Below are 25,573 nucleotides of genomic sequence, written 5' to 3' on the forward strand. Positions count from 1 at the left end.
TTCCCACACAACACGTGACCACGCTGTGTCGAAAACGTCAGGGGCCGTTGTCCAGAACCCAGCGCGAGCAGAGAGGAGGAGGAGGAGACGGCGAGAGTACATTTCGGCAGTTACTTCGGAGTAAACTTACCTCAGGTAAATAGCTGTAATGTTTATTAATGAGTATTTTGTGTTTTATTAGTAGTTTTTCCTCTTTATTAAACACGTATGGATGATGAGCGCCTTTTTCTTTTTTGTTAGCAATCGTCAGCATCTTGCCTATCGCCAACTGTCAGAGGAATAGAAAGCAGTAAATTCCAAAAACACATGCTGTTATTTAGGGTTATTAGTTAATCATTTTGTACGCAGATACCAAAAGGTCTGTGTAACTGCAGTTTGGCTTTAAAAGGAGCTCTCGGTGTCCTCAGCTTGGGGGCGAGGCGTGTGGTCAGCGTCTGAAAAACGTAGCTAACCCAGATTGGATTCATCATGGCGAGGCTAGCTCTGTGCTGTCGGGTGTCTGTGGCCCACAAGCTCGTAGTTTATCCACGCTCCGACATTAATGGTGGTCTCGCCAGCTTGGGCGTAACATTCGTGAATGCCATGTAGTAGATGGTAGCAGTGTCGCATTTATCAGCGCTGGTGAGGCCTGCATGGGATGCGCCTAAATACAGGTGCAGCATTTTTTTAAAAAAAGAAAAAAGAAAAAAAAGAGAGACCGCTCGATGCATGCTTTCGTTTTTGGTTTAGAGTCGCTCACCTCATCTAAACATGTCGCGTTGCTCCACTTTTAGTCCGGATTTCTGTTTGTGTTTAGTCTTTCTGACATTTCGGTGCTTTTATCAGTGAGTTTGCGTCGTATTTACCAGTATTTGTGGTGTTTCTCAGTGTGCGACTGAGCAGATATCGCAGTATTCATAGCAGTGGCTTTATTATTTAATCACTAGGATTCAGAAGGTAGAATCCGGGCTGAGTCACATGAAATCGCTATCTTTCTGTGTCATCATAGTTATATATATACTAAATTATACTTTTAGTTTTTACTGGTTGTGCACACCTTGACAAATATTAAGGTGTTTTGTTTTTTTTTTGTTTATGTTTTTTGGAAGAAAGAAACTCTGACTTCTGGCTCCCTCCAGCTCAAACTGTTAGGATATACTGCTGTATCCTAGAGTCGCCGTACACGAACCAAGGCTCTTTTGCTAGTTATGTGTATGTGTAAACCACTGTTCTTGCACATATATGTAACAGGCGTTGAACAAAAAATTTCAGAGGGCTGAACATGGAAAAATACAATGTGGGAAAAAAAGGAGAGGCTACAATAAAAACTAGGTTATCCTGATATAGGGTGCTAGATTTGGCCTAGACTTTGAGATATGTGCTCTAAAACCTTAACAGAAACTATGACTGTGTTATATTACTCATGTCCTGTTTCTAACCTCCACGAGTAATTCACACACCTTTAAAATATACCCAGTTTGGTAAAGAAGCGACATCTTCGGTTGTTTTTGTAATTACAAACCTCCAAATAAATTATTGACAGTTTTAGTTGTCAATTCTTCATTTGACAGGAGTAATGATAAAGTACAGAGAAAGACAAAACCATGATCCTGTGATATGTGGAGAAAAATATTGTACAGTTGTAGGTTAACTTGCTTAGTAACTTGCTTGAATGTTGAATGTAAAAACTTACAGCCGCAAATGGAGAGATGCCAAACTGCGTTTCATTGTTCTGGTAACAGTGACAATAAAGATCTATTTTATCTGTCTTATCTATCTTATACCTTGATTACTGAATTCTATATGGCTGTAGTGTTTTACTGATGATGATGAAATATTGTAGAGGAGTTGCATCAAACATTTGGAGATGCATAAGATTTGGACACACAACCAACAGTTCATCTCTCTTGCCAGCACCACCTCCTGAAACTGGCAACCCCGCAGAGAGTGAATATTTGATTTTTAACTCTGAGCTAGTAATAAATAGCTTTCTTGTAGTTGCAGTTTTGCTACAGCACTCTATTGTCTAAGTTACATTAATATTGTGAGCTTACAAACTCAGTATCTCATTATTATGTTGTTTAACTTTCACACGGCAATGAGAGAGTATTACGTCAAATGAGAAAATGGATGCAATATGTAACTCTTAATATAGAACTATGAGAACAAAATAAATATCATTATAATGATGTAATTTTTCTACTTTCAGAAGAAACTGAGTAGATTTTTTTTATGTCACAGTGGCGGCAGTCTGTTGCTATTCTGTGCTAACCTACCTACCTAAAGTGTATCCATCTGCCACAAGGCAAGGTGTCTGCAGGCTTGACAAAGTCAAAGCTGCTGCTGACATGGTATGTCACGATGACAGTATTATACTGCTGCCCTGGCTGGCTGGTAGGAAGCAACTCAGTGTAGGCTTCTCTCAGCCAAGTGGTCCAGTTAACTGTTCGTTAATAGGACATGAACAGTGTCAGCTGAGGGGTTTGGTTTAAAGCACAGCTGTCTCTGTAGTGGTTTTAAAGCATGTGGTGTCTTTTTATGTTGCAAAACAGGCTTGCAGCAGAGTTACATGCACACCATGTGACTGTGAAACAGCATTTATTTTGATGATATCACCTAGTCATGCTACAGCGACTAAAAGAAAAGCAAAGGGTTCCTGCTCAGACAGGAGTGTTGTATGCTTTGTTTTTAAATATGTTGGACTTTCAAGTGTAGCACTTCTCATTTGAAGTTGTTGCAGTGCCAGATATTTCACCTCCATACTGGCCCCACTGCTTTGTGCAGCTGTTCCTGTTTTGTCACTTTGTCTTCTTGTGTGGCTCAGGCATGTTTTGAATGTGGTTTTGTTGATGTATTGTGGTAGCCTAATTGTGTTAACTTGGCTCTCTGTCTAGCCCACTGAGTTCCTCCGTTCAACCTAATTCCACTAGCAATAGCTATCAGCAGAAGCCAGGGATAGCAGCACTGTCTTTATCCACGGCGATGGAGCGTCTGTCCTAAGAGGATTTGAAATCTCTCACGTAATGCTTGTAAAGCTGTACAAACCATGCCTCAAACTCACTCTTAAAAAAAAAAAAAAAAACTGTGACTGTACCAACCTCTTTCCCAGACGGTGAAGTGAAACTGTTGTGGTTACTGGTTGCTGAATTGAACTTTTGAACTTGAGGGTTAATGTGTATTTCTGACATTATTGTCGTGTTCTTTGAACTCTGTGTTGTTACTTTGGATTATAGGAGGTAATCCATTCTACATAGCCACAAACAGAGCAGTGCAGATAAATTCAGCATCAAAAACACAGTGCGATGTCACGGCTGTTAAATGTAACATGAATATAAAAACAGCTGATGTTTTTTGAATTTATGCAACTGGGAAAGATAAATTTTACCAAAGTTTTATATAGGTAATCATTTACATTAAGCTGTTACAAATTAATAGAAAAAGATCCTGAAGTTTTAGCTTTACTCAAGAGAAGCAAGCGAGCAGTCAGCTACAAGGACTTTGAAGCTGCTTTTTTGTGAAGTTCAAAATTTTCTTTCATGTTCTCAGTTTTTAATGTTATCTTTAATGATGGACTTCAAAGCCTAACAAGCTCCCTTTTAAACAAAAAACCCCCCAAAAAACCCTAAGTAGTTAAAACCAGTAACTAATAAAATGGAGATGTGTATAGCTTTGAAAAGTGTACATGAAGTGTCCGTGAGTTGCACACTCACACTTTTTGTAAACATTGGACGGGGTGGATATCACATGCTTTGGGTGACTCACATAATTAGTTAAGGCCTCTTTGGTTATATAGTTTCACCAGGGCTACTTTAATTGACTAATATTTCTGTCTATACAAGGGGAGGGTAATCTTTTTATGTAAGCTAACATTGACCACATATTGTATTCTTCAAGAAATCTAACAAAAATATGCTACTGGGTGTATACTGCATCCCTCTTATGCAACCATTGTTGTTCGGGGAGGGATTTGACTCCTCAGATAATGATTGTAATCTGTTATGATCTTAATGCAGACTGTCACTGTGAAGCACTGCCAGCTTGTTTGTCTGCAGTGTCTCACTGCACTGTCCTACTGATGGACAGATAGGGATCATGAGGATGCACACTGGAGTCCGGATGCATTTGCCAGAGTGAAATGGAGCAGTGTTGCATAACACTCACCGTTAATTCGGTGTGCTCTGAAAAGAGAGGAAGGGGAAAGAGTAAACAACTTTTACTAGACTGATCTGGAAATGAATGGATACTTCCATCCACCTCTGTATTTTTTTTCAGTACTCAGTGTATTTGTACTGTTTACAGTTTTGTACATGTAGTCTAAACACCACAGGCTTCTCTATTATTATAAAGGTAACCTGCAGTCTGCTCCACCATTGCTTCTCATTGTGCATTTTTGTATGCATTTATATTTGGCTGTAAACAGTGAAGAATATGAAACCTACGCAGAAGTGCCTGTGTGCAGTCCTTCAATAAAGTAGCAGCACATAGCCCAACCTTCTACGTGCCAGTAGTATGCTGACTGAAAAGTGAAACTAAAAGTTGAAAAGTGGGCCTGAACAGCCATCATGTAACAACTAAAAACGGTACATGTCATCTGTTTTCAGTGACTTACTTGGACTGACTTGTATCATTATTTCAATTCTTTTAACTCTTAAGTAGGGATGGGTATCGTTTAGGTTTTATCCGATACCGGTGCCAAACCGGTACTTTTGAAACGGTGCCGGTGCTTAAACGGTGCCCAAACCGGTGCTTAAAGAATGGAAAACACAAAATTGGTCCAAAAACCTCTCATGTTCAGCTGTTTTTTTGTAAAAAGATAACAATGTTAGTCTTTTCTGCAGGTATAGGGCATATATGGTATCACTCTGGGCTGGAAGCAGTGCTTAAACAATGGAAAAAACACAAACTTTGTCCAAAAACCTCTCATGTTTAGCTGTTTTCCACTTTTTCTTCGGTCATTTTAGCCTTTTTGGCCAGGGTGAAGGGAGTATCTGCCATCAAACAAGAAGACAGCCGCATGTAGCTATGATGGTGTTTGCTAGTTCACGTTACATGCATTAATTTAATAACGCGGTTAGCTTACTCAACGTAAATTACACACGAACAACATTAAGCTACTCACGCAGAGAAGAACGGCTGCTGCTGCCATCATCATTTCTGCTACACTGGCAGGGCTAGGTTCATCGGATTTAAAGTGTGACCTCCTTTGACAGTATCACCTTAAAGCACTTGTTGCAGGCTGCTGAATTTGCATCTTTTGCTGTGAAGTACAGCCAGACTTTTGACCGCTTTGCCTTGGGCATTTTTAATCTGTAGCTCTGCTCTAAAAGAACGTACGTACCTGGACCCGTGACCCGACCCACTGGAATCTAAAGTGTATCATTCCATACCAGTTGGTGGCGGTAATGCACCTTTCAGTTGTTTGCCAACCGCCAATAGAAATGTAAGGAAGAAGAAAGTGTATCACAGCTCAGGAAAAAAAAAGCACCGAAATAAAGCACCGAAATGCGCGCTGCTTTTCGGTCTGGTTACTACCGTTTATGTCAGAACCGGTGCCATGATGGCACCGGATACCGGTACCCATCCCTACTCTTAAGTGTCAGAAAGTAGTGTAAAAACATCTGAACTGATGAGTGTTTAGAGACAGCTTTTTATTCATTTTTAAGGTTGTAGGTTTCAGCCATTGCTGTAATTCTGTGTAGAATTGTAACAGGGCTCCTTCCTGGTTCTAACGGTTTTAGCTGCTTTAAGCTTCTTGTGACAAGCACATTAGTTTATTAAAAAATGTCAGCTAGCTACTACTGCTGGGATGTAATATTTTCACACTCTAACATCAGCCTGAGCATGCACAAACACTTCTAAGAAATGCCTTAGCCGTGCAAAGCTATCAGAGTAAAATTCATCGATTTAAACATCCAGGAGGTCACATCCTATTGAAGAGCTTCTTACATCACAACACATGGGTTCTTTTTTTCTGACTTTCAAAAGGAGAAAAAGAGCCATGGAAATGCTAAATGGAGAAACTAGTCCAATAGCTACCAGGAAAAGAAATAGAATTGAAAAACTGTATTCCTAATTTGATTTTTTTTAATCCATTTACGTTAAAAGATTTTGAAAATACTATTTAAATTTTTTTTTTGAACCTGAAAATGTTTTTACTGACTTTTTTGTAAATCCTTTTTGTATTTGAACTATTTATTAATGGATTAGTAGTTTGAAAAATGTATTTATAACTACTCTTTTTATTGTCCATTAAATATTCAAATAATGCATTACTTGAATGTCTAAATAAATAGAATACATTAACAGTTAATTTGCAACTTAATTTACTAATTAATATTTTATTGCACAATTTAGATATCCATTCATTCATGAAAAGATTTATGTCAATGTGTATGACTCTTCTGGTCCTCCATAACCCAGTTGTAGCTTTGTAAGAATAGAGCTATAGTCCTAACACAGGGTGATTTTCTTCTCTTGTACACACTACCACAGTGTCACCCTAAAAATAAACCCGATGCAGTATTTCCAGAAAAGGACATTGTATCTAAAGCTGGCTATCTCCTACTGTTTACTACATGTGTGGCTGAAGGCAAATGTGGAGGATATCTCATCTTCATTCTCATTGATTGGATGTGTAAAATGGTTTAAGTGATGCAAGGATAAGATCCAATGATGGTAGAAATATTCATTTCTAAGCAGTGGCATTTAAATGTCATGCACTTGATTTAAAAAAAAAAGGTTTCCTCTCTCTAAGCTCCTAGAAGCCTCCACTCTCCTTGTTTGGTCAAGGTCAAATTAACAGATTAGAAAGTAATTTATTATGGGGAAGAGAGAACGTTTTCCCAATTTAAGGAGAGGACATGAGGCAAACGTTAACATAATGAATAGCACCCCGGGTGTTCTTTTGAACTCAGCAATTGACTCAGTGGCTTTTTGGCTCCCTGCCCTTTGAGCAAGTTCTCCTCTGGGGACTTCAGGCCTTATTATGAAACCTGCACAGCACATTTGTAAGATGGCGACTGCTTGCCTTGTGCACCTCTCTGTAGAGTAATTTTGTTTTCTGTTGTGGAGCTCTGTGCTTTTAGATGCCTTGTTAGCATTATAGATTACAGATTACAGGATATAAACCTGTTGACCCAAGTTGTGCGGGGAGCCCAGGTGGGAGGAGGGTCACTGCAGTAATGGCCAATATGTCAGGTTGCCTCCTGAAGCAGATTAATAATACATACAGTTACCAAGGCGGCACCTGCATCCATGGAAACACTGTCAGCACCGGTGTGTGAGCAATGTTTGTACTGTAGTTTCTTTTCCTTTTTCCTCTCACATCCATGACAGCTTTAAGTAGATATCAGGGTGGCCAGTCATTCTTCTGAAAGTTTTCGCTCAGATCGGATTTATTGACAAAACCTCATACATCTGTAGTAGCAAAGATTCATCTGTTGTTTGTGTAAAGAAAAGAAAAGAAAAACTCCTTTATTTTACCTACTTCAGATGTCTTGGTAACAATAATACACTATCCCTTTAAGAGTAGTAGTGGGGCCACTCAAACAATGTTAGTGTACTGTCATTATCTGGCTAAATATGTGTATTGTCAAATTGTCTTTCTGCAGTCTTGCAGTGGCAAAGACAGTTGGTGCAGTCTTTGCCACCAACTTGTGTAACATTGTGACATATTCCTGTTTTTTTCCCCTCTATGTTGGTTTGTACTTCTGTATACTTAGGACTATCAGACACTCCTCCCCTTATCTTTCTTCACAGAGGAGTGTGTTGCAAGTGTCTTGTCTAGTGTTCGGACAGTAACCTTTGGCCATTTTTTTTCCTGACATTAACTCATGCTGCACTACAGTGGTTCACACTGAAATACCACAGTCTGAGGTCATACCCTTTGGTCTCTTCCACCTCTGCTGTGCTTCAGTGGCACAAACAGAAGACATGTGCTTGTCACCACATCTATTTATAGACTTAGCCTGGCTTTTAATACTGTGATTTTATTTACTTTTACGATTTACAAAGTGCTCTGACAGAGGCAAAGAGTAGATTTAAACAGACTGAAACATTAAATTCAAACAAATGTACAGCTGAAAGAAAAAGAAGTTCACCCTATAGACATGATGTTACTGAGTGTGCAACACCTGCTTCAAACACCCTTGTGTACTTAGTGGTTGGACCACACCCAGCTCACTTAGAGACCAGCTACACACCTGTGAAGCTGTGAGTGCCTCTTTCACAGTTACAACTAGAGCAGGGAGATATGACCAAAAATATTTATCACGATATACACTTGAAAATTGGCGATAACAATATAACTGACGATATAATTGACACTAGACAAAATACTTTACAACTCCTCAACTTTATTAGTGCAAAAAAAAAAAAAAATCAATGTATTTTCAATTAAACAAGCAGCTTTTTTTAAGTTCATTAAAGTTATATAAAAAATTAACTGACTCCTTGCTGACAGTTTAACCAAAAGGCATTTCCAGTAAAAATTGGCCGACATATCCTCAGCATAACCATGTATAATATCCACAATACTTAAAAAGAGGTTATACACACACAATACAGTAATATTATGTTGAAGCACAGTACGTATCACTCCGCGAGGCTCCTGCCTACGATAGCCGTAATGCTCCGACAGTCCATCAAGCAGTGCGGGTTCGTAGCTTAGCAAAGTCGTACTAAAACATTTGACAGATTTCCGAGCACCGTGTACCACATAAAATAATTTCGAGGTCGGTAAACACAACCAGAATTCATACATAAGGCACACGGGATTATAAGGGGCACTGTCGATTTTCAGAAAAAACAAAGGATTGGTTTTAAGTGTGCGGTATTTTCCAAAAAACACGGTAATAACGACAGTCCGCTAGCATGCGCTACCAAAAATAGTGCTTTGTTGTGTATCTGATGGATGAAAGCCAAACCACTTCCACACCACTGAAGTTGCAGCATTTTTACAAACCAATTCTGGTTCATCCGTTTCATTCAACAATCCACTTTCGCTCTTCTCATTCTGCATCGCCGCCATGTGCGTATGTAAACAAAGGCACTGCGCATGCGCGTTTTACCCATATTCTATCGCGATATTTCATTTTCTTATCGTTGCCCAACATTACACCGGTATTACCGTGAACGGTATGATATGGCCCAGCCCTAGTTACAACAACATAAAACAGTATGTTTGTAGTATTTACCACTGATGTAACTGTCTCAAGAACCAGATCTTCATGTGATGGCACCCAGAGGCAGACATTCAGCTGCCTGAATAATGCAAGCTAACACTAATTCTAGGCCTGCTCTTGCTCGGGTAATGATAAAATAGCTGACTTTTTGCTTGTGAAACAAAACTTGAACATCCTGTTGGTCTGCCTAGTGCCTTTGCCTTTCCCTCTGTTGAATTTGTTTACTCGCCTCTCTCCTTTTAATCAAGCAGATGCGGTGTTTGTGTCTTTGCCAGTTTGGCTGAAATGTTGGTGTTACATTATGTGCTTTTATTCTGTACATATTCAGGGCTCGCAAAATTTCAAAATCCCTGGTAGCCCTTCGGGCAGGAACTCTTCAGTTTTTGGTAGCCCAAAATAAATTTAAGTAGCCCGAATAAAAAAGAGAGCAATTTTTTGATTGATGTTTTGTTTCCTGTTTTGTTTCCTTTACAATATTATACATTAAAGTATAATATTGTAACGGAAACAAAACATTAATCAAAAAATTGTTGAAACACAAATTACAACATTGTATAAAAATGACAATCATCAACTCAAATACTTGGTTCTAATTGAACAGAAATTTCTATGAACTTGTAAGAACTGTGAAGAACATGAATCAGTCTGTGTCAGATCCTGAATTTGAAATTTCCACTGAAGTCACGGGTAAGAGGCAAGTGGAACCAAGATCGAGGCCATTTGCTTTTTGAAGTTTGCAAAGACTGCTAAATTTTGCCAGTGGTAGTTCACTCTTTGCAACATAGTACGCTGTTCTAAACAGATTTCTCAGGTTTATTTTTAGTATGTTATTTGCAATTGGTGTTTGTTCTGGGAAAGATATTGCAGACTGAGCAATAATGCATTTCTCATGGGTTCTAATGGGGGCCTTTCTTAAAATGACTGGTCCCAGTAACAAAGGCGCTTGTTGACTCAGAAATCAAGGGAAAACCAACAACACACCCGGCAGAACATTATGTTATTTACACGGGTGCACATAAGTGGTCCGCATGTGCGCATTCGCTGTCAAAATAAAAGACGCGCACCAGATAAGAAGTTGCAACGCGCGTTTGCGTCCATATAAAAGGCACTGTTTTTGTCCGCTAGAGTGGGATTTTCACGGCACATTCTGCGCCACATCTCTGTGCGTTCATCATTTGTTTGAAGCCAGCTCACCTCCTGCAACCACTTTTCCGAGAATACGCGCTTCTTTTGCAGTTCGGACTCCTGACATTTCTTTGGAGGTGGAGGAAAACCAAAGTAATTGGTTAAAGGAGCTTGCTTCTTCGACATCTTTAAGAGTTCTAAACAAATGTCTGTCCTCCTCCAGAAAATCTTATGTACGCAAACACGGGTTGCAACTTCTTATCTTGTGCGCGTTTCTTATTTTGACAGCGAATGCGCACCTGCGGACCACTTATGTGCACCCCTGGTTATATAGCTTGTCATATTGCAGCCACAGAAATTCTTTTGTCCATGAAACCATAAAGCTGCACTTTCTTTTTGCCTTATAGTCTGATTTGTCATAACTTTTCCGTTTTGTGGTCACTTCTTCACCCTGACCTGGCTTATTTGGCTCAGCAGAACTAAAATATATATCCTGCTGCTTTTACACACGCACTCACATAACGCTCAGTGATTCTCTGCGCGATCAACCTCTCACGTGTTTAAGCTTGCTGCGGGAGATTTCACTTGTCATGTTTGCATAGTAAGCTAACGATTGATAAGACGATGTCAGAGGAATTGGTGCGCAAATTATTGTCACTCACCAATCAGTACTGTCGCTCTCTATACACAGTTCGCGCGACTGCAAAGTGAAAGCAAAAAACAAGCGCAAATTCAAATGCGATTTCAATATGTCACATATTGACAGTGGCTCACCGATGCCAATGACATAATTACCCAGCTACATTTCCGAAAGAATGCAAAAGCATTGACATATATTTTTCCTTCCTACGATAGCCCGACGGGCAGGGCAGAGATAGATTTTGGTAGCCCGACTGGAAAAATTGCTAGCCCCGGGACGTCGGGCTAGCGATTTTGCGAGCCATATATTTGTAAGTAGTTACATTATATTTTTGCTTTTCTGCTTTTCAGAGATTGTTGAAGCAGAGTGAGCTTTTCTCTACATCATGTCCCAGGACAAGAGTAGGTATCCCATAATGGGTGAGACCAACCCACTTCATAATGATGTCTATGGACCCCCTCAGCTAGGGTTCGGTGTGCCCCCCCCAAACTACAGCCAAGCCCCAGGGGGGCCGTACCCACCAGCAGCCGGATATGGGCAGCCCGGATACGGACAGCCTGGCTTTCCCCAGGCAGGCCCAGGCTTCGCTCCCGGTCCCTACCCTCAGATGCCCTATCCACAGGGACCGTACCCTCAGGGGCCATATCAGCAAGGACCTGCACAGCCAGGCTTTCCTGGAGACCCCATGGGTGAGTGGTTACACTAAAGATCATTAGAAAACTAATAGTGTATCTGTGTAAAGAGCTCTTAATGAGCAATAGGAGTCAAAAAGTAGTATATAAATGCCAGTCCACAGATCTAAATATTCACTCTGCTCGTACTTAGCTAACAAAATGACACATGACAGTCAAAATGTGCTAAAACATCATTTGTTCTGCCCTTTTTAATCCCAAATTATCATACTCTAATGTTTTCGTAGCACCACCTGTAGGTAGCCCTGGTTACCATGGTGACGGGCCTCCATCTTATTACGACAACGATGAGTTCACCAACTCCGGATTCGAGGACAAGAACATCCGACAAGCCTTCATCAGAAAAGTAGGTTCCTCTGTTTCTACCAGATGAATATAGAACATAACTGACGTGAACACATAATCCAACCAAAACAAGACCCCTAATCAAAGTAAATTAATTCCTTCTTATTTCCAGGTCTTCATGGTTCTCACTGTGCAGCTGCTGATCACTTTCTCCTTTGTTGCTGTCTTCACCTTTGTCGATGAAGCCAAGTTATTTGTGCGTAAGAATACGTGGACGTACTACGTGTCCTACGCAGTCTTCTTCGTGTCTTTGATTGTCCTCAGCTGCTGTGGTGACTTCCGCCGCAAGCACCCCTGGAATTTGGTTGCTCTGGTGAGAACTTTTCCAAACTCCTTCCACTCCTTTTACAGCTTAGACAGTTGTGAAAGGAGTGTTATATATACATTCCATTCTGCAGCTGTATTTTTGGCTAGCTGCAGGCCTTGATTTCTGGAAATGGACTGCTTGCTGCTGAGCTTTTCAAATGTATTTTTAAGACTCATTAAGTAAGTGCCATCATATAGCTGATACTGCCAAAACTGGGCATCTCACATCAAATTAATCTAGATGAATAAACATCAAAACAGGCCAGATGGAAATCACACAAGGTTGTCCTGTTAAGATTGATTTTATAGTAATAATAAGAGGTGACCTCTCTCACTCTGAAAGCTGAATGTTTCTTTGTAAACAGTTTTATAAGTAATTTGTCTGTTTTCTTTCGTACAGTCCATCCTGACGTTGAGTCTCTCCTACATGGTGGGTATGATCGCTAGCTTCTATGACACAGACAGCGTCATCATGGCTGTGGGCATCACCGCGGTGGTCTGTTTCACCGTCGTCCTCTTCTCGCTACAGGTCAGCACGTGCAGATAGCTGCTTCTGTAATTGTGTTTGAGTGTCCATAAAAGCATCCAAACATCATTCTCTTAAGAGATCATTTGTTTGTTTTTGTTCGCACTGTGGTGTTTTACCCAGTCAATAACAAGCAAATACTCAGACTGTGTATAAAAGCTACTTCAGAATTACATTCCTTTAACCGTAGAGTGCCGTGTTTCCCATTTTTAAACGTCTTGCTTTTAATTTTCCTCTGTTCTATTTTCTTTTTCTTTTACAGAGCAAGTATGACTTTACTTCCTGTCGGGGCGTGCTGTTCGTGTGTCTGATCGTGCTGTTGCTCTTCTCCATCCTGTGCATCTTCATCCGCCACAAGATCCTGCACATCGTCTATGCCTCACTGGGAGCGCTACTCTTCACTTGCGTAAGTGCCACACATATATCTCGTCTTCTATGTACAAAAAAAAGGAAAAACAAATACTTGTGAGTTTGAAGGATTGTTATGCATCCAAGTGGTTTATCTGTCAGCTTTTTGCATTTCTTGTGCCCTGCTAAATGGTGAGAAATATTTGGCTTGCAAGGATTACAAAGTAAACTTTTACAAAACTGAGGTCACTTTTAAATATATATGACAGTATTAACTAAAGCAAAACAATATACCTTACATTATCATGTTCACTGTGCAAATGGCAGTTTAAGGCAGCATACACTGATGAGGCATAACATAATGACCATAGACAGGTGAAATGAGTAACACTAACTAACTCTTCGTCATGGCACCTGTTATTGGGTGGGATATATTAGGGAACAAGGGAATGTTAATCTCTTCAAAGTTGATGCATTAAAAGCAGGAAAAATCAGCAATTGTAAGGATTTGACCAAGTTTGACAAGGAACAAATTGTGATGGCTAGACAGCTGTTTCACAGCATCTCCAAAGCTGCAGCTCTTATGGCGTGTTCCCGGTCCACAGTGGTCACTGTATCAAAAACAGTCCAATGAAGAAACGGTGTTTCTTCATTGGACTGTTGTGACAGGGACATTGATGTACATGTGGAACAAAGCTTGGCTCGTGTGGTTCGATCCCACAGACGAGCTACTGTAACTCAAACAGCTGAAAAAGTTGATGCTGGTTCTGACAGAAAGGTGTCAGAATACACAGAGCATCACAGTTTGTTGCATATAGGGCTGCATAGCCACTGATCAGTCAGGGCGCACATGCATCAGAACTGCCCTGGTCTGATGAATCGTGTTTTCTTTGACCTCGTGTGGATGGCCAGGTGCATGTGCGCCACTTACCTGGCAGGTGGAGGCGATGTGATGCCTTGGGCAATGTTCTGCTGAGAACCCTTGGGTCCTGCCATCGATGTGGATGTTACTTTGACACATAACACCTTCCTCAGCAATGTTGCAGACCATTGACACCCTTTCATGGAAACGGTATTCCCTGATGGTGGGGGCCTCTTTTGGCACAATAATGTACCCTGCCACAAAACAAAAATGGTTTAGCAAAAGTTTGAGGGGAACAACAACCCATTTGACTTGGCTTCCAAATTGCCCAGATCTCAATCCAATCAAGCATGTGTGGGATGTGAGGCCCCACCTCACAGGATCTGTTGCTAACATCTTGGTGCCAGATATCGCCACACAAAGGGGTTCAATACAATATTAGGCAGGTGGTCACAATGCAATGCCTTATCAGTGTATGGCCACAGTATGTGAAGTAACAGTTGACGACCAAATAGATTGTATACAAAGTGTACTAATTCCATCTTTTGTCTGTGCAGTTTTTGGCTGTTGATACTCAGCTTCTCCTGGGAAACAAGAAGCTGGCCCTGAGTCCAGAGGAATACATTTTTGCTGCACTTAACCTCTACACTGACATCATCAACATTTTCCTCTACATCCTGGCAATCGTGGGACGCTCCCGCGAGTGAGGCAGCACCTAGAGGAGAACAGCTGGGAGATGGGGAACGCCTCCCTTTATTTTGAAATGTTGCTAAAATGCCCCTTCTCGTTGACTTCATTACTTTATTTGATCCCCCTTTTGTTTCCTCTCCCATCACACAGAGTTCTATTTTTAAGAGGTAGTAGGTGCTGAGGAGATGATGCAGCTGGTCTTGACAGTCAGCTGAGAGGGGCACTATTTATTTAGTGGAATAAAAATATTGCAATTAATGACAGAGCATAATCATCTGTCCTCACCTTTGACCATTGTGCTTGCTCTAACTGTCCTCTGCTTCTATTAACACAGATGGCTATGTCTATACCTACACCTCGACTTCTCGTATGGCAGAATTAAACATGCAGGCTCTGCTGCAGAAGTTGAATAGAAAAAGAGCAGGAATGATTATGCCGACACACAGATGAAACCAGCTTTGCCTAAAGAGAAGTTAGTGATAGAAATGCCATCTTCCTTCGACTGTCTGTTTTCACAAACTTTGTCTCTCCCTTTCAGCCTGCTGGTGTAAAGTAACTCTGCATGGCAAACTGGAAACACAACTAAAGACGTGGTATGGTTATCTACAACTATAAGAGGAATGCCTCTAGCTTGCTTGTCACAGCTGTAAATAGTTAATGTGTTTTACTGTATATGATGCCAGTATCCCCCCTACCTCTGAAAGATGTGCTGGAGTAATTTATATGGATGTGTCCAGCAACGAGTAAAAGCTGTTTTGAATGGCATAAGAATGAAGCTTGTTGTTGGATGTGTAACATAAATGAACATAAATTATTGTATTATTACAGAATATCTTTTAAAAATTAGGATTTTTCTTTTTTCTTGTTCTAAACCTGAAATGTTCTCTTAATTTCCCCGTTTCTTTAATTTACTCCTTTTTTGGGGGGGTCATTAATGTGAATTAAAAATTACTTTGTATGGGTTTCTTTGTCATGATAACTAATATTATTTTTGGTTTTGCAGTTTTTGTCCATGTTTAAAAACTAATGTAGACAGGTACTGGGCTTTAAAGACATGAAACTTTGAATTTGTGGTAGATACTGGGGTTTCTTTGAATTTGGTGCAAGGTTTAGAGGAAACTTGGAGACTGTAACGTCATCACACAATAGCATTTTGAAAACATTACTTACTGACTGCAGTTTTGTTGGTTTTTTTTTTTTTGTTTTTTTAAAGTGAAACTCACAGAATAAATCTTAACGCACTGGAAGCCAAAGTACATGCAAGGACATTGAAGTTGAATGAAACAATATTTTTATTCTCTAACTTGTTTTGATTTTTTTTCACCCCTTGCATGACCCTTTCCTCGTCTGCATGTGTGAAAAATGTACACAGTACAGCTGTTCTTGTTTTGGGGACACATTGGTGTATTGAACCCCAATTAGACTATTTTTAAAATTCCTGTGTTTGTATTCAACTAACATGTCTGTATATAGAGCTCCTTAGTGGTGTGTATAGGTAAAGTAAGTTTTGGGCTTTGTAGGTCTGTTCACATTGTATATTTGCATCAAATCAAACTTGAACTAAACCCCCCTACACAGCTGTTTGGCTTTTCATTAAAATGGATACAGTGATTAACAAGTTTGAGCTCTGTGTGTTGATTTTTGTGTTTCAGTTGTGATAAAATGATCACGTAAAGGAAATACAAAATTCTGGGCCTTATTAATAACACTTATCTGTTTTAAATAAAAAAAACAAAACAAAGCACAGCCAGTGCAGTAGGTTGGCTCTGTGGAAGACTGGTTCTGCCACTAAAGGGAGGAAAATATAAACCCCAAATTTGATTTGCCTTTTGGAAGGACAAACATTTTGTTATATTAAAATTTCAGTGTTGGTATCACAAAGTCTTTACAAATTAGAGCTGAGCCTTAGTACTGGAAATGGTGAGAAAATGAAAACATTTTTGAGTAATCAAATTTTACTGAAATGGTCTTTCTTTTTTCTTCTTTCTTTTTTTTACCCTTTCGTTTAGTCACTGAATTTATTAAATCCATTTTTTAGTGGTGGAAACGAGCTTCCATATTGCTCTGGTTAACTTCACTCAAAAAATTGATGAATAAAAACCTTTGTGCTACCCTGACATCCTAGAAACATCACATTTCAGGACATTTTTTTAGTATTTTAGCAAAAATTAAAATAATAAAAATTATTAAAAATAAGTGTATTATGCACATAATAATGATGATAACATATTATAATCACCCTTTTAATAGTCTTCTTTGTCAGTTTATTTAGACAGTTGCATGTGGGGGGGGGGGGGGGGGGGGTATTGAAAAAATTCCAACAGTCATAATTGAATACATTATTTTAAATAATGAATTATGCACTCGGACACGAACATATGTTTCCCGCATCACATTAAAGAGATGAATTCCATCAGCACAGCCTGTCTTGCTACTAATTAAAAACATTTATAGTGAAACTGTAATTACCAGGTAAAGCACATACCACCCTGTTTTTCAGCTATGATTTATTTATTGTAATATTAAGTTTTACGCTATAAATAAGCAAAAGGGCTAAATATCATGCAGTGCTGTGCACGCGCCCGTCAGTACTGCTGCTCGTGCTGCCGCCCCACCAATGAGGAGCAAGGAGGAGAAACTTAGCGCGTCAGTTAAGCTGTCAGTTGCTCTTGTGGTTAGTTAAAGAAAACAAGGTGGTCAGGATAGAGATGAGTGATTTCGAAGGTAAAGCGATGTACATTAAGCTGGAGAGAGAAATTTACACTGATCTAAAAAAAATAACCTGAAAAAAAAAGCTAAACAACCGTTGGTTTCATATTTGCCAAAGGTTTTAAAGTAAATGTTCAGTATTTTACCCCTTAAGTATAACCTCTTTGTGAAATATTCTACCATCATCTTAATTTAAACATTAAAGGCTCTCATATTAGCCTAAATAAGTCTTTATTTAGGTTAGCCTAAAACGCTAAAAGCTAGCGTTTCCACTTGGCTAACTATCGGGCAGGTGTTCAAGCTAGCCAGAAAACCTTACCTGCTTAAGTTTAACCTCATGTTAAAGATGATTTATAAAAGTAACTCTTTATTTATTTATTTATTTTGTACTTATTACCAGATTATAACCAGAGTAAGTAAGAATATTATAGAAAGGTAAAGTTATTACAAATTTTCATGACTCTAACGTTTCACTTTATTACGTGACAGGGTTCAGCATCGAGGACATGATTAATGTGAAACCGCTGAGAGGAGGTAAACCAGCTGACGTTTCACTGCACACTGATAAACTTCAAAACCTCGGGGCTGATACGGTTCCGTGCACTTCAGGTGGACAAATGCACGAGCCAAAGGTTGAACAGCTGATCGGAAAACTCGGGAAGCTTAAACAGGGTAATGTATGATTGATCTGTTCTATCAGATGTTTTTTTGAATAGCTGCTAAATGAAAATAAATGAAATAACTTAACTGGACGGCAGATATATAACGTTTACGGTAAGACTGTTCAGACTAAATAGCGGCATCTGCCGGTGATCCTTTTCTCCCCGGTTTTTTCAGACGAGTTTTTAGGGAGACGAACAATGTTTCGCCTATAATAATAATGATGATACTACTACTACTACTAATAAATAATAATAATGATAAACGACTCTGAGTTTTATCGGAAGCCTTGTGGGCCTGGTTTTGCTGTGTTTGCAGTAAATTTGGCTTAGTCAAAGGATTCGTGTAAAGCAAGCGAACTCGTTGTCGTGTCTTTCCGTCTCGTGTTGACTTGCGATAGCGACGCGCATGCGTGTCGTTATACAAAGGCCTGTAGATAACTAATAAATCCGCTGTTGGCGTCATTTTTATCTGTCGAATAATGAGCTTATTCACTTGATCTGTAGGAGCACTAAGCATCTAACTAAGTAGTATGTGTTTAGTACAAATCAGTCCGTCTGTCAGCTCATAATGTGTCTCTATCCAAATGGGAGGTGGTCACGTGTTCCGATTCCGGTAGCAAGCCCCGTATAATTTTCCTTATATTAGACAAAAATCGCGATAGCATGCGAATTTGTAACGTTTTCATGTTTCCTCAAGTGATGAGACACGCACACAACGTGAAAAACACGTTAACAATTTTTTTACGGAGGGATAGAAACGTTATTTATGCGCACCAATGAGAGCGCAGTATATAGCGATATGCTAATGAACACGCGCTCCCGTGTTTACTTTAACAGAAATATTATAGAATATAGCTCAATTTCTTTACAAATTTACATAACATCCGTGCTGTTTATAGCGCTATAGGCAGAATGTAAGTGCTAAATATTTACACAGAAATTTAAAACCGTGAGTAAAGCATGCATGTGCGTTGTTGATAATGTCTCTGTGAACTATGATTCGGTATCGTCAGTGAGGTATATCCTTACCTGTTACTCCATTTATGGAGTTGCAGAATATGATGAATGGAGGGCTATGAGATATGATTAGTATCTCCCTCTTTTGGGGAACAGCAACACCCCTTAAGAGCCATTCTGATTAACATGTGAAATGTAATTTTAGTGTTTTGCAAAGTATCTTTGTGTTGTTTGTTGGGAGACCTGTGTTTTGTAATGTTGTTGTGCTGTGTGTGTGTGTATATGGCACTGTTGTTCTCAATTTAAGGTAAAAGAGCCCTGGAAGAAGAAATTGAGAAGATAAAGTCAGTCAGTGACTCACTGGAGAAGGAGCTGGAAAACTGTAAGACACAAAATTAATGATCTTCACACAGTCTTTACTAAACCAGCAGCTGAGATACTGTCCTTGATTCACAGTACAAACTAAAGTCTTCCAACTGGAGGCAATCCACAAAGAAAAGGAAGGTATGCAAGTGCTAGTGGCAAACAGTTGTACACGTATAGTTCATCATTTATAAGTGTCCAGGCATTAAATGTGAGCCCACTGATGAACATAGTTGCTCGTCTGTTTCTTCAGAGGTGTGCAATAAGCTGCAGTTTCAGTGTGAAGAGTCTGAGCAGGACGCTACCAGGTGAGCTCTGTGCTGAAAGTTTGAAGAGATTTACTGGATCTGCCCAGTCATAAGGAGCATTCTTTGCTGAACCATCAATGGGCTTCATTGGTGTTTTTTGATGTTGAACACTAGATGGCAGTAATCTGTCTTTTTTTTTAACATCCTGGATACTTTTTTTTAATTTTTATTTTATTTGGGGTTGAATCTTTATATAGTTAGAAAATGTTGTACAGCCCGATACTGCTGTGTGTGTGTTTCAGACATTTACAACTGAATAAGAAAACTGAGGAGCTGCTGGAGCAGTATAGATATGAAATGCAGGATGTCAAGCTTAAACACCGGAAACTGCGGTACTGTTTAATAGTGCAACGATTCGTTTTCTGTGAAAAACCTCTGGCTGTTGTTACACATTTAGAAACTCATGTTTCTGCAGGATGAGATTTGAAAACCTGCTTCATCAACTGATAGACCAGCACAAGAATCTGCACTATGTCTTTGTAAGTGTTTGTGTTAAATTCTCTCCACAACTCTTGTGAGAAGATTCAAATGTGACTTTATTATTATATTATTATTATGACTTTACTCAGACTCCAGAGAGACTCCCAGATGAATTAAAGAGTGTTGAGAATACAAAGAGCCAGCTGTTGGCAGCTGGTAAGCATCTCCGCACTCTTCTCTCAGCACAAATGTTGTATGTGTGTGAATACAGCGTTTGTTTTCACTTTCCAGCACTGTCACTGAATTTGTTCTGTGTTTTGACAGAAAAACTAAAGCTCACTCAGCTGCACAACCTCGATGAGGAGCTGGAAAAGATGAAGAACCAGAAGCAGGCTCAGGAAGCAGCTGCAGAGACTCAGGAGTAAATTTGCTCTGATTTAAAGAATCAGAGGTATATGCTGTGATTACACATCTGTCTTGTCAGCTTCATCAGCCGGAATCCTGCAAACTAAGTGATTATTTATACCCCTGACATCCAGCTGAGATATCTGACCACAGAATTCTGGGTATTTCTGATGTTTTTTCTGATATCATATAATATATGTTCTGTACGGATAAATTCTGGTTGATCTCTTAGTGTTTTTCACATAGAGACATGCTATATAATGTCATCTGTTTGATACTAGGTTAGTTATTGTGTTCATATATTTAAAAACTATAAAGCCTGTTTGAATTGTTGTAACATTGTTTTCATCACTCTGAAATCCTAGAAGTAGCACAACCCTTCCCTGCAGTTTACATGCACACCTGCTGTGTACACACACACACACACACACACACACACACACACACACACACACATACATATATATATATTCATTCATGTTTATGCACAGAGACACAGTTGCGTTCAATTTTAAAAGAGATTTAATGCAAGAGTTTGTTGCAGTATTTCAAACAAAATGTAATACTATCTGAGGTTTAAAAAAGAACACATTAAACCTGTGCAACAATGACTTCCCCGAATTAATGCCAATTGCTTTTTCTTTTTACTTCTTTTTTCTATTTTACAGACAAACCACATTCTCACATTTCAATTCAAATAATCCAAAATAAACACAAGGCACGTTCAGAGCGCAGTGAGGGCGATCACAATCTAGTTCATCACTTAAAATATAAACAATCCCCCTTTTTTTAACATAAACATTTACAGCATAATCCTGTGTAGAAAACAAGTGTCACCCCACCCTCACCCAGAAGTGTCTTTACAGCCATACAACATATACTTTTATCTTTTTTGACGTACTCAGCAAAAACACAGTGAACCGTAAGTGGTTTGATGCCCTGTCGAGCTATCAGGCAGCACAGGGCCAGTAAATCTTTGGTTTAATAGTTTGTGCTGACCAACAAAGGAGTTAGGAATCCTGTGCAGGGTGTAGGTCTCAGGAGTTAAATGAGTTATGTAAGGAAGCGTGGTGCTGCTCCAGTACTGTGTAATATACCTGTTCTTCCTTGTATACCTTCTTGCAGAGGTAATTCTTGGTTTTCAAGAAGGAAAACGGAGGTCAGTTTTTTGTTTTATTATTTACTCTGATTCAGGCCAACTGGAAATCTTGCATATTTATTTACGCTACATGAGGCGAACACTAATACACATAAACACCACTCCCCTTTCCATGGAAGCGTCTAGGTCTCCTAGGAATTGTTATTTCTTTATTTTCAACCCTGAGAAGTGGGTATATGACTTATTAGAAAGAAGTCGAGTGTGTTACGTTCACCACAGCCGCTACCATCCATCCAAACTGTAGTCCCCCAACATTTTCACCTTCTGATTCAGTTTTTTCCTCCCACACTTTTCACACTCTATAAAATCTCACTGACTCTACCCTCTGATCTCACTCTTCTCTACCCTTTACTCTTCATCAGCTGTCTTTTTATTCCTATGTTTTGGTTATTTGTCTGGGTTAATAATAATAATAATAATGACCCCCCACCAGAACTTTGGCAAACCCCTCAATGGGCCACTGGCACATGGTGAATCCACAAAGACACTTTCTCCCATTCAGTTTCAAGCAAGCTCCAGCTACAAAGTGGCCTGCACACAACACTGGTACTACACGTGTGCCATGTTTTGTGACTGGCACATTATATGTTGTTGAATCTCAGATGCAACACTTCCCTTCTCGTCTTTTAGTCCTGTTCACAAAAGCTCATTTACAGGTAAACCTGTGCTACCTTTCTGTTTTTTTTTTGAGACACGTACCGGCCCATTAAGCCAGTATCCAAGTAGAGTCTTGTTTCTCTCAGTCACCATATAAGGCAAAAAAAATAGAACAAGGTCTTGGCAAAAAGGCACATTCCAGACTCAATGACTTTAGTTTGTTTTCACCATTTTATAAGTCATCCTTTAAAGTTTTATTACTTCTTGTGAAAAATCCAGAAAACGCTGTAGTGTTAAGGCCCAGAGGAACTCTCACAGTGTCGTTGGCACAAACGTGGACAGTGGAGGTTTTTTGATAGTCTTGCATTAAATAAGTTTCCGTGTAAAAGGTCGCTCCTCCATCTTTCGTTATCCCAGGTTATTCCCCATCTGTTAACAGAACAACAGGGATAACAGTGAAATCTCTTTACCTCCTGCCTTTCCTCCTCGCTGGCCTTCAGCAGGACGTACCGTGCTCTTTGCGCCATAATCACGTTTGCATTTGTTCAGCTTAATCTGTTAATTATTTTTTCTGAAAGCAGATTCTCTTTAAAGTAGTATAAAAATCCATAACAGTGATGAACTGTGGTTTTGCCAGTCTCTTACTGTACATATAAGACAATCACATTTAGCCAGTCACTGCTCAAAAGCTAATTTATAACATTCATCTGCTGCTTTTTGAGAACAAACACTATTTTTAAACATTTCAAAATATATCATTTTTAAGCTAAAACCCTGGTTTCCCTCTTGGATTCCTTTCCCTCCCCTGGTGGTTTACACCTAAACATTTTTGTGTTGTTGTTTTTCCTCATATTGCTTTCCCATCTACGCTACAAACATCTCCCTTGCTGTGATAGACTACCTCAAAACGGCTGTAGACCTTCTTCTCCTTCCTCAGGCTCTCTATCCTCCTCAGCAGTCCCTCCCGCTCCTGGTTGTTGCCCTGCGGTCGCAGAAATCGGTTCCTTTTTAAGGAGTTCTGTTTCTCCGTTCCTTTATCTCCAGCATCGCCATCTTTGTTCCCTCCCGTCTCCTCCCGCTCCTGGCGGTTCTTTTGGCTGTTGGCGGAGATTTGCTCCAGAATGACTTTGGTGTCGTCTCGTAAGTTGCTGCTGTACAGAACAGAGCCGCTCGCGGGCTGGTATCGGGACGTGACAGATGTTGTTGATGTTTTATGATTGGTGGTGGATTGATCAGCAGCCGTAGACGCTGTATCTTTAGACGATGAGCTCTGTTTTTTGCTCGAATTGTCAGTGACTTCTATGACCGTGCTCATGCCCCTATCCTCTCCCGAGGTTTTCTTTTCTTTGTCCTTGGGTCCCAGGAATCCCTTTAGCCTCTGAGTCTGTTTCTTTAGGAAGTCAAGTGTCTTACCCTCACCCTTTCCCTCACCAATTGTACTGATGGACGTGGTAGAGCCCATAACCCTTTGCAGCCCTTCCTTAGAGTCTTCATGTGACAGAATTGAAGAACTGTGAGAGCGACTCTTTTTCATTTCAGTCTTCTCTGCGTCTGTAGCATCTGTGGTCAAAATTTCCTCCCCGCAGGAGATGCGACGAGGATTTATCCCCTTAAGTTTCACCGGCTCCTTCTTGAAGATCTTAGGTGAATGCAGAGGCTTTAGAGACTTGAATAGATCTTTCTTTTGACCTTCTGATGCATTCTCCTCTTTCTGAGACTGCACTATCTCTGAAGGCTTCTGTGAGCTTATAAAAGGCTTGGGAAAGATTAGTGGTGGCCTTGATGAACTGACTGAAGGTCTGCGATTATTGAGCTCAGCCAGTTTCGCTGAGATGTCTGGCTTTGTCTGCTCAGGCTCTGCTGTACTGAGTGTGACAGCTGGGGTCTTCAAAGTTGTTGTAATGTTGGGAGGTTTATCAGAAAGATCTTGCCTTTTTTCAGCGGGCTCTAAGGCTTTTAGCGATGGCTCTGTCTCTGTTTTCGAGACTTTTGTCTTGGCAGCTAGGTCTTTGAAGTACTGCAAACGGCTGGCCGGATCATTCATGTTCAGAGATGATGAATCTGTGACTTTAGGTTTTTCAAGCGTAAATGTTGTCTTTACTTTTTCATTAGTTTCTTTAGGTTCCTCTTTAGGTTTAATCTCATCTTTTAACCGTATCTCCTTTTCCTCTAGCTTCTCCTGTTTTTCTTCTTTCTCCTTCTTCTCCTCGGTCTTCCTTCGCCAATCAAAAGGCTCACGAGATAATGACCTCCTCTTTTCTAGGATCTGGGCCACAATGGATGAAGTGCGCACTGAATCCAACTCCTCATCTTCTTCCGTCGCTGGTTTTAGACCTAAGCTACTGCTGTGTATCTCTGCTTTAGAAGATGAGAATATAAGTGAAGAGCGCAGTCGAGAGCTGCGCTGAAGGAGCGGGTTAACACGCGACCGGAATGACTCGTGTTTGGATAGAAGGAGTTCTGGACCACCTTTCGCCTCCACATCTGTGCCCCCCTCCCTTGCTGTACTCCTCTCTGGCTCTCTTTCCTTCTCCTCCTCCCTCTCTTTTCTGTCCAGTCTAAGGCGGGAAGGAAGTAGATCCTTGGACGTTGGTAGGCCAGAGTCTTTATTGCTGCTCTCAGGTAGTTTAGGCTTTCCAAAACGTGGCCTCGGGATATCAGGTCTGGGCTTGGGAGGAACATTTGGTGGCTCTTTTATTCCATAGCGTGGAGCTGAACTTTCAGTTTCAGTTGGTTGCACAGCTTGAGAAGGTTCATCAAAAGCATCAGGACCCATAGGCTGAGCCAGGCCTTCTTCTCCAGTGTCCTCATAAGTATTTAGATAGGAGTGGATTCTCCAGCTTCTCAGGCCTTGCTTTGCACTTGAGTCCTCCTCATGCTCTTGATCAAATTGTTTGTTAAAGTGTTTCTTCTCAGGTGGGTGGGGGTGTGTTGGTGAGCTCTGACAAGCATACGCCTGTCCTATGGTTGGCCTCTTATGGGAGGATCCTCCCCCATACCTCCCAGCTAAGGGAGGGGCGTTGTGGCCCTCGGGTCCTCTCAGGTCCTCAGATGAAAAGTAGTCTCTGCCATACTGCCCAGGTGGAGGCTCCTGGTCTGAGCGATAACTTGAGTCTGAATACTGGTCAATGGAGAGGTGCGGAGGACGGCCTTGAAGTCTGTCGAAGTGTCCGTGGCCAGAACCTGGCCCGGGCCCTTCACTGTAAAAATGGCTGCTTTGAATCTGTTCTCTGTAACGAAAGTGCAGTACATATTGTTTATTGCTTAATAACTTAATAATAAACCATACATTTTATGT

At 40.3% G+C, this 25,573-nt stretch overlaps 3 protein-coding genes and 1 non-coding gene across 7 annotated transcripts in view; 3 read left to right on the forward strand and 1 right to left on the reverse strand.

Annotated features, from left to right (window-relative positions):
* grinaa (glutamate receptor, ionotropic, N-methyl D-aspartate-associated protein 1a (glutamate binding)) lies at nucleotides 1-16,319 on the forward strand. Its single transcript, XM_085149148.1, has 7 exons — nucleotides 1-135; nucleotides 11,277-11,615; nucleotides 11,846-11,964; nucleotides 12,076-12,276; nucleotides 12,670-12,798; nucleotides 13,058-13,201; nucleotides 14,563-16,319. Exons 2-7 carry the CDS (start codon nucleotides 11,312-11,314, stop codon nucleotides 14,710-14,712), a joined length of 1,047 nt encoding a protein of 348 aa, XP_085005274.1. The 5' UTR covers nucleotides 1-135; nucleotides 11,277-11,311; the 3' UTR covers nucleotides 14,713-16,319.
* Nucleotides 15,837-25,573, reverse strand: part of sack1hb (scaffolding CK1 anchoring protein Hb) — an 18,378-nt gene continuing 8,641 nt past the window's right edge. Inside the window, exons 7-8 of one of the 2 annotated variants that reach the window (XM_085149133.1) lie at nucleotides 23,177-25,505; nucleotides 15,837-22,704 (exon numbers count right to left, since the gene is read on the reverse strand). In XM_085149133.1, coding sequence (XP_085005259.1) covers nucleotides 22,684-22,704; nucleotides 23,177-25,505 — 2,350 coding nt within the window. In that variant the 3' untranslated portion in view covers nucleotides 15,837-22,683. Of the gene's footprint in view, nucleotides 25,506-25,573 lie in introns of both variants that reach the window. The other variant, XM_085149132.1, reaches the window with a different exon arrangement.
* LOC146493293 (synaptonemal complex central element protein 1) lies at nucleotides 17,296-20,856 on the forward strand. Of its 3 annotated transcripts, XM_085149156.1 has the most exons (10): nucleotides 17,296-17,419; nucleotides 17,894-18,076; nucleotides 19,331-19,405; nucleotides 19,480-19,527; nucleotides 19,640-19,694; nucleotides 19,937-20,026; nucleotides 20,110-20,173; nucleotides 20,264-20,330; nucleotides 20,439-20,543; nucleotides 20,672-20,856. In XM_085149156.1, the coding sequence occupies exons 1-9, from the start codon at nucleotides 17,404-17,406 to the stop codon at nucleotides 20,537-20,539; spliced, it is 699 nt and encodes a 232-aa protein (XP_085005282.1). In that variant the 5' UTR covers nucleotides 17,296-17,403; the 3' UTR covers nucleotides 20,540-20,543; nucleotides 20,672-20,856. The 3 variants fall into 3 exon arrangements, with proteins under 3 accessions (XP_085005282.1, XP_085005281.1, XP_085005283.1); XM_085149155.1 differs by having other exon boundaries at nucleotides 20,439-20,856; XM_085149157.1 differs by lacking the exon at nucleotides 19,937-20,026 and having other exon boundaries at nucleotides 20,439-20,856.
* Nucleotides 19,073-19,205, forward strand: LOC146493294 (U8 small nucleolar RNA). Its single transcript, XR_014872152.1, has one exon. It is a non-coding gene; the product is annotated as a U8 small nucleolar RNA (small nucleolar RNA).

This window comes from Neolamprologus multifasciatus, chromosome 22, assembly GCF_963576455.1.
Source record: "Neolamprologus multifasciatus chromosome 22, fNeoMul1.2, whole genome shotgun sequence".
In the NCBI taxonomy this organism is placed as follows: domain Eukaryota; kingdom Metazoa; phylum Chordata; class Actinopteri; order Cichliformes; family Cichlidae; genus Neolamprologus; species Neolamprologus multifasciatus.